This window comes from Oenanthe melanoleuca, chromosome 6 (assembly GCF_029582105.1).
Source record: "Oenanthe melanoleuca isolate GR-GAL-2019-014 chromosome 6, OMel1.0, whole genome shotgun sequence".
Classification (NCBI taxonomy): domain Eukaryota; kingdom Metazoa; phylum Chordata; class Aves; order Passeriformes; family Muscicapidae; genus Oenanthe; species Oenanthe melanoleuca.
The window spans coordinates 32,508,519-32,522,186 of record NC_079340.1 but is presented as its reverse complement, the minus strand read 5'-3'; the positions used below and the strand labels follow the sequence as shown (position 1 = coordinate 32,522,186).

Genomic DNA, 13,668 nt, shown 5'->3' with positions numbered 1-13,668 from the left:
CTGATATCTGCCCATATTATATCACTGATTTCTGCCCCAAAGTCCTGGCAACCTGAGAGCAGCCAGGAGAATGAAAAACTATTACAGTGATTGAGAATGAGTGAAGCAAGAGTGACACTGATGCACAGCTCTACCCAGGAAACACTAAATTATTCTTGGGGACACCATTCTACCCAGGCCCCAACACCAGCAACTGCACCTGCATTCCTCCTTTTACTTCTTGAAAACCCAGCACTTAAGGGCTGAGTATTCCAAATCATTTCAGAAGTGAAGACAAAGTCTGGATTTGCTGTTTCCACCAAATTTCTGCACACAGTGACACAGCTGGCAAACTTCTTAAGAGATTGTAAGAGTGTACAAAACCACTACAATGCCAATCCACCAAGAGTTTTTAAACTGGAACCAGCAAAATCTGTTTTATCAGCACTCAGCAGTCTCAGCTTTTTATGAAGTGAGAGCAGAATCCCTCCAGATCTCCTCTCCCACTGAGCCAGTGCCTATTTGCTCCCTCACTGCCTTCCCTGACAGCACCAAACTCTGTTTGGGCCACTTTAACCTGCAGCCAGCCTGAAAAGGAATCAAGTGCTTCACCTCAAAGGAAGAAATCTGCAGGACAAGTGCCTGAACTTATCTTTCACTGGCTCATTAATGGGAAAGCAGAAATAAGGCCTGGATGAGCAGCACCCTCTGAAAGGTTTCTGTGCTGCTTGCCTTGAGCCAGGGAACAGCTTCAAGGCAGGGAGGAAGGACATCAAAAACCTCCATGTGCCCCACTGAGCACAAAAGCTGAATTCACGGTTTTTGATAAACCCCAGCATAAAGTTAAAACAGAGGCCAATAACATGGCTGCTCTGTGCCCTTTTAAAATAAACTCCAAGTTTTGTTGTCATTTTGCACTTTCACTTCTTCACCACTTGTAACCTGCAGTGCCAATATGGATTTTGCTGATTTCCTCCTGCCCAAGCTGGATGAGGATTGAGCAGCCTGGCACAGTGGAAGGTGCCCACCAAGCAGGGGCAGCACTGGATGGGCTTTTCCAGTCTTGGCTTTGGATCTTCTGTTGGAGTCACAGAGTTGGGGGTCTCTGAATCCACCATCATCAACACCCAAGTAGAAGACAGGAGCTACCACAGCAACATCAGCTTCCCAGGATGTTTGACAAGAGCAGCTTCTACTTCTGTTTGGGACTTTACACCAAAACTTAGCCTGGACTGAGATGTGTGTGACTGTGCCTTTTGAGACTGATGTGCTTCTGCAATAAACAACTTTAAACAACTATCAGCTGTTTGGCTCATTTAAGATAACCTGACAAAGCTGGTGCCCAGAGCACTGGAAGCAGCAACCTCACATTTTCCCATCTTGTCCTCCCAATGTGCATTAGGTTGCAATATGTGGCCAGAAATGTGAATTCTGTCCCCATCTGTTAAACCAGCTGGGGCAGTGACCCTGATCTCCTGGCACACATTATCTGCTCATGGGCCACCTTTAAACCAGCTGGGCAATCATCTTTATCTTCCCACAGCCCATCCTCCCTCCAGGAGATATCTCCTGTTCATGGCCATTGAGTCCCAGGGCATGACTGATAAAATTCCATCATCCCATGGGAGATGCTCCAGCCAGGGGAGGAGCCAAGCCTTTCCTACCCAGATAAAAACTGAGATTTGGGACACCAAGGAACCTTCTTTCCACTGGATCCCAGAGGAAAACCAGACCTTTGCACATCATCCCTGGAGTTTCAGAGGAAACTGCACCTTCTCCAGGAGCACTGCTGCAGCTGAACCACATCTGCCCCTGCAGGAGGATGCAGCCACCATTGAATGGGACTGTGCCAACACCCTGACTGACTGACGGGTGTCAGCTTGGATTCTGACTCTGGCAGGGGTTGGGACTGTTCTGTGTGATACTGCATTTCTATTTTAATTTTCCTAGTAAAGAACTGTTATTCCTGTTCCCATCTCTTTGCCTGAGAGCCCCTTCATTTCAAAATTATAATAATATGGAGGGAGGGGGTTCACACTGTCCATTTCCAAGAGAAGCTCCTGCCCTTATTGGCAGACACCTGTCCTTCAACCAGGACATGGAACAGCCAGAGCGTGTCCCAGGCTGCACAGGGGTGGCAGGAGGGGCAGGCAGGGGGCTGGCACAGGGAATCAAGGCCAGGATTGTGTTTGCTCACCGTGCTGGGTGAAGAGGTCGCTGTGCACGATCTCGATCAGGCAGTAAAGCTTCTGGATGGTCAGGCGGCTCACGGGCACGTTCAGGATGAACTCAGTGAAGAGCTTGCTGCTCACACAGGGAAAAACAAAAAAACAACATGAAACTTCCCCCCCAGCCATGGGAAAACAGCCAGGAATAAAGAACCAGTGGTCTGGCTCTTTACAAGCATCACAAAGTCACTCCAAGAAAACCACACACACACAACTTCATGCGTTTGGATGAGCAAACTCAATTTTTGAGATGTTAAAAAAAAAAAAAAAAAAAATCAGACAACTTGAATAGTCTTCAACAAATTTCTTCAGCCTTTAATGTCATTTGTTTTGTCCCCTCCCTTTTATCTCAGTTTTAGACTCTTTGTTCATCTTTCATTTAAGGTTTTAGGTCTCAAATTTTCCTTGCCTCACGTCAATCAGCATGTTTGTGATTATGGATGCTGAAAATAAGGTGAGAACATTGTAAGCTATCAAGAAAAAAATTGATAATTAAAAAACCTTTTCCTTGCTGCATGTCAATCAGCATGTTTGTGATTATGGATGCCAAAAATAAAGTGATAATTAACATTGCAAGCTACCAACAGAAAAATTGAAATGGGCATTTTAGGATAAGGGACCATCACACATCAGCTGAGCTCCCACCCAATAATGACTTTCCAGTAATTTTGCATCCCTTCATAAAGTCTTGGGTTCTTTGCTTTTCCTTTTGAGACTTCACTTCTAATTAGAAGTCAGCCTCAGTTTAAATAATCCCAGTATTTAATTGCAATTTATACTGGCAATATCACAGAAAAAAATGTAGTATGTGGGGTAAAACAGGCCAAGTCCTGCATTTTCCCTTCTCTTTTCCCAGGAATTTTGCTGTCACATACCAAAATTGTTTAGTCCAGAAACTCTACACATCTGGACTTCCTAAGCCCAGGGAAGCACAGATGTAAAACACTTCACAGTCCAGGCAAGCAGAAGGTAAATGCCAGGTTCCTCAGGCCAGAGAACTTTAGACTAAGATTATATTTAATTTATTTTACCCCTACTTTATCTCTTTTCCTCCTTCTGACACATCAAGACCATAGAAATAAAACCAGACAAAATTTAGAGGGGTTTGTGCAGTAAAACCAGATATAAAATCTGTTTGTGTTCAGTTTGTAACAGCACCATGAAAAATAAAATTATATTTTTCTCTTTAAGATGAAAGTTCTCCTGAAATACCAGTTCTTTGGGTTTTCCATGGCTTTTTTTTTCCTTAAACATCCTCTTATTGTCCATTTAATTTACTCAACTCACCTGAGCTCCTTTGGATCAAACACTAATTTCACATCGTTGACAATTGCTGGCAGGTATTTAAGTGCTGCCCCCTATAAAAAACAAAAAAAAACCAAAAACAAAACACACCAAAAAACCCAAATTAACAAAATTAATGTATTTAAAGGTGATGCAAAGACTGCAAGAAGAGAATCACCCATGAGGAGGTGGATTTGGTTTCACTACTGTGACAGCTGAATTGAAAGTCAGCAAAAATTTAACTTTTAAACTGATTTAAAATGGAACAGAAGCATGAAATGTTCATAAACCAGGGAAACTTAGACCAAAATTAGAGATTTATAAGCTCCTTCCAACATTTTATAGAAACTTTTTGGTTCCTCTAATCCCTTTATCCCCATTTTCTGCTGAGCACTTTGTCATTCTCCTCCTCAGCCATGCTGAAGTTGTTTGGGTTTAATTTTCACTCCACTACTTAAAAATTAAACAAAAAACCTAATTAGCATTTTTTCCCTGCAGTAAATTCTTGGTAGCCACTGATGAAACCCTGGCTCTTCCCAATTCCCCTTGAACTTGCAGCTGCCACTGCACAGCACATGAAAGAGCTCAGAAGATACAGGCAGATGTTTAATATTTTAACTGTTTGTAGGAATTTTTACTCATTTTATCTTTTTCTTAGGAACAATTCGTAGTTATTGCATGCAGTGAGCACCAGATTAGGAAAAAAAAAAACCAGAGTAATTGAAATATAAACCAGAGCCAGACTTGTCTGCCTTGCCTTGTGTTTTATTGAGCCAATTGTTTGGTAACAGGTGTGGTTTTGCCTGAAATGAGGGCAGGGTGGATTTTGGGAAGGAATTGTTCCCTGGGAGGGTGGGCAGGGGCTGGGATGGAATTCCCAGATTTGCTGTGGCTGCCCCTGGATCCCTGGCAGTGCCAGGGCTGGCTGTCCAGGCCAGGCTGGACACTGGGACAGTGAAGGTGTCCCTGCCATGGCAGGGGTGGCACTGGGTGAATTTGAAGATCTTTCCAAGCCAATCCCCTCTGTCACTCTGTGCTGTGAGAAATAATTGGAATTTACACCCCTCCAAGCTGTACACAGACATTTTCCACCCCCAGTGGTTTCTACAGGAGAACAGTCTCAACCCACTCATTTATTTTCCAAGAAGTCCCCTTTCCTGCCACAGCCCCTGACACCCCACACCCAACCCCAGAGCTCCTAAAGCCACAACTCAATGGTTTGGTGGCACCCAAGGAGAACACCAGGAGGCCACCAAAGCCAAGACCCCTCTCCAAAGGGAGCCCCCAGCCTGTCCCTGGGCTGGGTGCAGATTTTGGAGCATCAATTCTCAGGCTGGACCATCAAACACCCCCAGATCTGCTGCAAGGACTCCTGGGCTGGACTCTGGAATTCTGCAAAGGGACTGGGATGGGTGAGAGCTCTAATGACCAGGCAGCAACTGGGGTTTATCTGCTGATCATTCTCATGCATGGAGCCATAAATGTTTAGTAACACATCTTAAAAGAGAGCTTGCATTTTATATCTTGAATTAAAATTTCACACCCGATGTAAAAATTAACACTTGAATGGCTCCCATGAACTACTGTGGGGTAAAAACTATTTACAACAGCCATTTACAGCTCCTGGCTGCAACAATTAGCAGCAACTGAGGGTCTGCTTTATGGACAAACCAATTAAAGTTTAATTCTGGAGATTTAAAGAAGATTGTGGAAGTATATTTTCCAATTTCCCACCTCAGCTGGCTCGATTATGTGACAAAATAAGACTATGAGGCTGTGCAGCCCCATGATTAAATCTGTATCTATCAAGCCAAAAGGCTACTAAAATAATTTTTTATTGGTATTAAATCATGTAGAAGAGCAGCTCTTGCTGTAGATCTTTCTCTGTTTAAGTTGCAGTAAAGGAGATTTTCTGTGAGCAGTAGTTCCATTGCAATACTGGTTATTCCCAGGACACTGCAATGCATAAATGAGGAATATGAAATTCAACAGACCAAAAAAAAAAAAATAAGAAAACCCACCAAAAAAAAAACCCACCTTGCTCTTGTCTTGCTATATAACATCAGGGAAAAAATAAGCATCTAGTTTGGGAGTTTTTCTCCCATTTAAAGAAATTTAATTAATTACTTTTCACTCTTGATCAGCATTGGACAAAGGTTCCAATTCCTCATTTCCACAAGCAGCAAAATAGCAAACTAAGCCCAAAATCTGAATTCTATGGTTACACCTCTACCTTAACCACTTGAAAATTCCAACCAGCATTAAAAACCTCAGTAGTGAGGAACCTCAGTGTTCAAACAGGTTTTTGCAGTAATTTCCCTGTGATCACACGAGGAGCACACCCAAAGCTGGCAAGATCAGCCTCACACACGCTCTCAATAATTACACACAGCCTCAAGCTGGGCTGCAATAAAAATCTGACTGCCCAAAGGGGCTTCTCTCTTTGCACAAAACGAGTGACAAATTATTCCCACCCTTATCAAGTTACAAAATCAGTCATTTCCAGTACTACAAAGCACACAAATAAAGCAGCAAAGGGGAAGGATGAAAAGGAGTGAAAGCAGCAATGAGCCCGTGTGTGGCATGAATAATGGATGTATTCTCCCTGAGCTGAATTTCCTGGTGCACTCACTGCTCTGTGGCTGTGGGCTGGTATTGGGATTTTATTTTTTTGTGATTCACATGGCTCTGCATGACATCAGCAAGGCCATGGCAGCCTGCAGCCAACTCAGAGCACTCTGGATGTTGTGGCTCATCCTCTACATCCCAACCACAGCAACTCATTAATTTCCCCTTCATGAACACCATATCTGTGTGCAAAAGGAGTTATTCCACAAAGTATGGGAAGAACCATGAGATGACACTGCTTCTGAGCAGGAGCTGCTCAGTGCCTCATGATACCTTTAAAAACTCTGAAAAAGGCAATTAACTGGGCCAAGAACCACAACTCACTAAGTGAAAATCATCAGGGCCAGGAAAGTCAAAGCTTTGCCTTAAATGGAATAAATTAAGCAATAATTGATGGCCACAGCTCTCTGCACAGCCAGTGCAGGGGACAGCAATTCCCAGGATTTATCCTTCCAGGGACTAATTGCAACTTATTCCCTAAATCATCCCAAGCAGCTCTGTCTGGAGCAGGACCCTCTGCAACCTCCCAGATAAATTCATGGATGGGCTTCTAATGACTTCACAGCTAATTGTGTTCTCTGAACTTCTGCACAACTGGCAGCCAAAAGATATATATGTGGAAGGAGCAAATGCAGTGCTGGTACCAAAAGATCATTTGAGTGAAAAAAAAAACCAAAAAAACCTTCAGATATGGTAAAAAAAACAGAATAAGTAAGATCAGGTATAATGGAATTGTTATTCCCAACAGTGAATATCCTCTGAACATTAACTGATTTAACAACTAATTGTGTTCTCCTAAACTTGTCCAGATTTGGAAGAGAAATCAAGTTTGTGTGGAAGGAACAAATTCAGTGTTGGTATCAAAAGATCCTTCAAAAAGGCAGAATCAATAAGATCAGGAGCAGTGGAATTGTTACTCCCAGCAGTGGCCCCTCTGCACATCAATGAAGAGTCCCCTGCACTGCCCTTTTCCCACTGATAGCTCATTTCCAGACAGCTTTAATGAGACAAAAATGGGTGAAGAATGGCATCCACCAAGAGTAAAATTAGCACATTGCCCACATCTAAAAGTTCAAGAAGTTTTTATTACTAAGTTTATCTGAATTATTTATCTTGATTCTCTGAAAGGATTTTTTTCTGCAGAATTTTTGCTGGGTGGGGAAAACCTCAAGACTCAAAAAAACTTCACTTTGACTCTTGAGTATTTAAATAAGAGTAACCTTCATTTATTTACTGGGACAGAAAGTGGCCTAAATGTTAAAACTATGAGGAGGAGCTGCTTTTCAAGGAAATTTCTGGAGTTTAATTTCTACACAAAAGGATGAGAAGACAAGTAAGAGCCTTTTCTTTGTGTTATCAGGCAAATAAAAGCACATTAAAATAAGACAGGGCAACCTTGCTAAGTACCTTAAAGTATTTCTGATATAATTTTGGATAACAAAAATGAGTTTTACTCATTTACTTTTGTTGGTTACATAGCTGAGAATATTGAGAGATCTCTTAATACAAAAGAGAATTCACCTCTGTGATAATTACAGTAGGTCACTGGTGAGTGAAAAGAAATCAGGACAGAAAAAGAATCCTGCAACAATGGAAAATTATCCCATTCTTGGGTTTATAAATGGAATGACAAAAAAAGTTACAAAAGCTTCTTTGCAGCAGCTGTTTAAAAAAAACTACCTTAAGGTTGTCATTAGATCGACCAAATGACATTTGCAAAGTATTAAACAAAATGTATTCTGAGCAGAACACCACAACTTTTTTTCTGGGGTTTAAGTTCAGCTCTTTGTAATCCATAAAAGCAAAAAAATCCTTAAATTAAAACTGTCATCTCCCAAAGCCATTCCTTCCCATCAGCAGGCCTGGCCTCCAAATTAAGCACAAAAACTCTGTGCCTAATACAGGATATTCTTCTGAACTCTTTTGTTTGACAAAGCAATAAATTTGTTTTACCTCACTCCATTTGAGAACATTATTTTAATGTTAATTTTCATCTTTTGTGCCATTCAACAAAGCACCTCCCTTCCACCCCAGCATTATCTTGGTTGCCATTCCATTAAACTCATCCAAACCAAATTAAGCCCAGTCAGTAGCTGGATCAAACAATACCCAGGAACACCTAAATTCTATTTTAGATTTACCCCAGCCTAGAGCAATTACTCATCCCATAAACTAAAGCAGTTAATTCTGTGTAAAACAGCCCAAATTCTGTGTAAAACAGCCCAAAACATGATCACAAATATTTCCTAGAGATTTCCCACATGGATTCTAAGAGACACAAGCCTCAGTCCACAGCTGAATTTTGTTACTCAACTAATCTGAAGTGATGTTTATTAAGAATTCCACCTGTTGGAAAAGCCCTGCAGATAAAACACTCTTGTTTTCTCCTCAGGCACCTTCTATTTCCCTGCCTTCATTTAAATACTTTTCTGTGGCTTTAGCAATAAATGCTGAATATTAAAGTGCAGAGTGGACACTGAGAAGTGTATTAGAAGTGTGACCAGAATTATTTAGAACCCACAGGCACAGGAGAATTCACATGACAAACTGACCTCATCTTCCACCCCAGCTCTCTGTGGCCACACACTGGATGATGTGATACACACAAAGTGACATCACTCAGAGCTGCCAGCCTTTCCCAGCCTTTCCCAGCCATCCTGAACAAAATCAGAACAGCAAACAGAGGGGCCCTGCTGCTCCAGCTCCTCTGCCTCCCAAGGGATGCAGGAATCCCTGACTAAGGAATATCTGCATTTTTCTCCACACTTGAAACATCACTCCCAGGCTCCAGCTGAGCTCATGCTTCAGCAGGAGAAGGTTAAGGAAATAATTATCATGCACCAATTAGCAGAAAACAGGAATAAACCCAGGAAGGCTCAGTACACTTGTAACCATTAAAAATGCATGCACACACCAAATGCTGCTCACCTCATTTCTGCAGGTTTAACCCTCAAAGTCAAACTGATGCCTGGAAATCAAACTGGGACCTCCCCTGCCCAAGCCCTGCTGCTGCCCACTGCCACTCAGCATGAGGAGAATTTTTGTTAGTGACAGAACAACCACAACATGTCAGCTTGGATTTCCCTCTCCAGCTTGGACACCCCCAGACCTTAAAAAACTGGAAAAACCAGCCCTGAAATATCTGTCTCCACAGCAGACAACACTGAAACACAAAAAAAATCCCTAAAAATGTTATTTAACTAACTAAAAAACCCCAAACTTCTGTGTTGTTTTGAACATGGCAATTTTTACCCAAATTCCAAGCCACAGGACTGATCACAGCCTGGGGTACAAGTGAGTTTTAGTCATTCTTGCATCTCAGCATTTTAATTCCAACACATTTGAGTAAATAAAAGGCAAAAGCAATGAGGTGTAAGTGCCAGTAGAGTGCTATAAGAAGTGTAAGTGCTAGTAAAGCTCTGCTCAAACACATTCCAAGACCATATGGAATTTTATCTATTTATTGCAAAAATCCATAGCTGAAGCAGTACCAGTCAATTTTTAAACCTTTTAATGTTTTATATATATAATATATAAACCATATAAATGCTTCCCTACCCAACACTTTTGAATATCCATAATCCTAAAAGAGGCACAAATTCCTGTGCTCTGCAACCTTAAATCCTTGTACAATTCTGAGAGTATTCTTTTGAGGAAACATTTTTGTCCTCCCAAGAGTACCCAAAGCCTTGGAAAATTCAATTTTTTTTTTTTAAAAAAAAAAAGCAATTTAAATGCAAAATATAAAACAACTGAAGACCTACAGTCAACAGCAGCTCATCAGCTTCCACAAGGACATAAATATTTGAAAAGACAAAGAGGAATTCTTGCTAAGAACACAAGACTGCAGTCTTTCACTCTGTGTCAGCTTGAAGGCTACTACCCCAGCAGATAGAAAAAAAAAAATCCAGTATATCCAGCCCAAAAAGTTGGGAACATCTCAGAGAAAATTTCCATGGCAGTGCTGCTGCATGGTGATAACCTATAAAGGAAGATTCCAGTTTTTGCAAAGAGAAATGGAACCACTGGGATGTGTGAAAGAAGCATCTGCCTTGTTCAGTGTAAAGCACCTTAATTTTGTGTGTAGGTCTTTGCAGCTTCTTATCTCTCTCCAAACAAACTTTACTTTGTCTACACTTATTTATCCCCAATATTTATAAAGATCTGTGGAAAAAAAGCCTAAAAATTGCTACAGCAAGATCTGCTGATCTTCCTGCACAAAGGGACCTGGGGACTCATCATAAAGTCACTGGTATTCCACAAAACTCCAGCAAAGCATCCAACAGCACCAGAATTCCAGATTGCTTTGGGTTGGGATCAGATTATCCATCCCATCCCACCCCTGCCATGGCAGGGACACCTCCCACTGTCCCAGTGCTCCAATCCCAGTGTCCAGCCTGGCCTTGGGCACTGCCAGGGATCCAGGGGCAGCCACAGCAAATCTGGGAATTCCATCCCAGCCCCTTCCCACCCTCCCAGCCAGGAATTCGTTCCCAAAATCCCATCCATCCCAGTCTTTTGTCAGCTCAAAGCCATTCCCTGTGTCCTGTCCCTCCATCCCTTGTCCCCATCCCTCTCCAGCTCTCCTGGAGCCCCTTTAGGCTCTGGAAGGGCTCTGAGCTGTCTCTGCAGTTTCTCCTCTCCAGGTGAGCACCCCCAGCTCTCCAGCCTGGCTCCCAGGGAGGGATGCTCCAGCCTTTGGAGCAGCTCCTTGCCCTCAGAATCCCCCCTGTGCCCACCCTGCTGTGCCCAGCAGTGCCCACAGGAAATGCCAGCTGTGGATTCTGTGCTCCCTTCCCTCCCTGGCTGCACCTGAGCTCTGTCCCTCTGCTGCCCTGGCTGCCTCCACAACCCCCTGCAACTTCAGAGAAGAGAAAAAATTCCTTTATTTCCTTTTAACTCCCTCCTAAGGAAGTCAGCAAGTGCCTGCCCTATGCACAAATCCCAGAGCACAGGAAATCAGTGTCTCACCTGCTGGGAGGTGCAGCATTCCCAACCCTCTGCACCCCTTGAACCCCATCCTGGGGCTGGAACCAGCACAGCACCCTGCTGATGGCTCCAAGGTGTCCTGCCCAAAGTGGCAGCTCCAGCTGGGGCACCATGGACTGATTCACTCCCACATCTGCCACCCTTCAGCTCCCATTTCAGCCCCCCAGTTCCATCTGATGCTCCTTTCCACCAGCAGGGATGGAGATGCTGAGTGAGGGCTCTGATGTCACCCCCAGTGTCACTGACACCTCCCAGCACTGCTGCAGCTCTGCCAGGCAGGAGGCACTGGGTCCACACTCACCCTCTGAAAACCCCCACATTTATCCATCCCATAGTTTTGTTCTCTGTAACAGAGGTACACGTTTCTGCCAGGCAGGAGGCACTGGATCCACACTCACCCTCTCTGAAACCCCCCACATTTACCCACCCATTCCATAGTTGTGCTTTCTGTAACAGAAGCACACATTTCTGCCTGGTGCTCACACTGCAAAGCCCCAGTGAATACCTGAACATCATAAAAGCAATTTCACAAGCTGCAAAAAGCCAATAGTAACAATTATGTGTTCTAAGAGCTTGCTAATTAGAGTCCAGAGGAGATGAAAGCAATAAAAAATGAAAGAAAGGCTGTCAAGGCCTCTGAAAGGCATCCTCAAGCACACTTAACCCCACACTGGCTCATCCCTCAGAGTTCATCTGCCACCTACAAACACAGACTGGAGCTGAGAGTCTGCAGAGTTCTGAACCTGAGCACTCCTGGTGGATCTCTCTAGTCCTTGCCAGGAAGTTTTCCTTCCTGCATCTCAGGTGAACACAACCAAAACCATTTTTAGCTTTATTCTCATGTTCACCTGCTTTCCTGCAGCAGGCTCTGCAAAGGAGTCTCAGGAAAAGAAATCTGACATTCCACTCCTGCAATCTGCAAGATCCCTGTTTGTCAAACTCCAGCCAGCACACTCTGAGCCACAGACTCCAACTGCCCATTTCCATTCAGGACAGATGCTCTGGCAATGAAACGAAAATACAGCTTTCCTGAAATTGTAATATCCCTATTCTCTTATCAGATGATCCAGTCTCAGCCTCTCTACATAAAATATTCCTCCTCAGCTGCTTTATCCCCACTATCTCTTTTTGCTGTGTGCTCAGCATGGCAGCAGGAGCCCCAGAGTTCAGCTAGAAGGACTGGGGGCTTTCACTCAGGAGGACTTTTCCTGCTGGACTCCTCCAGGAACTTCTCCCACTGGCACAGGTATTTCCCATGTCTGTCTTTGCAACCACCTGAGCAGGAAGAGCCCAACTGTCCCCAAATCCTACCCCAAATCTCAGCCCCTTGATCATCTCCCAACTGATTCAGCAGGGCTGGGTCAGGGGTTTCATCTTTTTTATAAAGTTCAAGGTGCAGCTTATCAAACACACTTAGGGCAGTCTCCTTAGTCTTCTATGATGAAAAAGACCCACTAATTTCTGTATCCAGAAATATTTACCAATCCTACAATTCAGAGCCTCTGCTCTCTGATATCAGCACCATTTGAGGGCACAGACCCCTTTCCCAACTGCATGAGCCAATGTTATCAAAAGCAGATGCTGTTTTTAAAGAAACACAAGAAAAGGCCTAAGGGATGAAAGGTAGAGCTTCCAGTATCTCTTACTACTAATTTGCTTTTCAAAATATGCACCAGGGCTTAAGATCATATATTGAAATTGCTGAATAGCCTCAGACATACTCATGACAGTGATGTCTTTATTTATCTTAAATATAATGCCTTAAAAACACCTTAACTTTACGGTTAAAGCCAAATATCACTGAACCCAAAATAAGTTCTCCTTTTGAAATAAAAGTGAGGTTTTTGAAGCAATTAAAGGTTGGACTCAATGACTCTTAGATATCTCTTCCAACCTAAATTATTCTAGGATTTCATAAATTTACTTGTTCAAAGAAAGTTCTTTACACAGCCACAAACCTTCAGCAGAAGCACCAAGAATGAACCTTGCTTCAAGTAAAGGCAGCTCTGAAGCCAAACACAAGCAAATATTTCACTGCCTGCCTTACTGTGGCTTAAGATGCAGAACTGGAGATGTGGAAGCACAAACCTTCACAATGACTGTCTGGTCAGAGTTGCTGCTCATCATCTCATTGATGGACTTAAAGAGCTGCAGCAGAGACTCCCTGAAGTCTGCTTCTCCTTTGTTTTCATACAGCCTGCAAAAGAATTAGGTTTCATCAGCACAAACCACAATGGAAATACTGTTTTAAAAAAACTGGTGGTTTTTCTGACAATCAAATGACAGATGGCCAGTTGTTGTCTTAGGTTTTATAATATTTTCTACAACTTTCTTCATTGAATCAAGAGCTTTCTTCCTCAAAAAAAAACCTCAAGACAAGACAGACTGGCCAGGCTGGGCCAGCAGGAGCAAGAAATTTTTATTGTACATCTGTCTGTGTGAAATGCCACATGCAGCAGTGCTGGATGAGTCCCTGAGCAGTGCCCCTGCTCCCTGTGCCCACGCAGCCCTGGAACAGCCCCTGCACCCTGCACAGGCCTGGCAGGACCTTGCCAGGCAG

General features: G+C 43.2%; 1 protein-coding gene across 2 annotated transcripts in view; it reads right to left on the bottom strand.

The window, feature by feature from the left end:
• DOCK1 (dedicator of cytokinesis 1) overlaps positions 1–13,668 on the bottom strand; it is a 242,045-nt gene that overhangs the window by 172,803 nt on the left and 55,574 nt on the right. For both annotated transcript variants that reach the window (XM_056494592.1, XM_056494590.1), the window contains exons 23-25: positions 13,197–13,305; positions 3,495–3,565; positions 2,177–2,283 (exon numbers count right to left, since the gene is read on the bottom strand). In XM_056494592.1, coding sequence (XP_056350567.1) covers positions 2,177–2,283; positions 3,495–3,565; positions 13,197–13,305 — 287 coding nt within the window. The remainder of the gene's footprint in view (positions 1–2,176; positions 2,284–3,494; positions 3,566–13,196; positions 13,306–13,668) is intronic.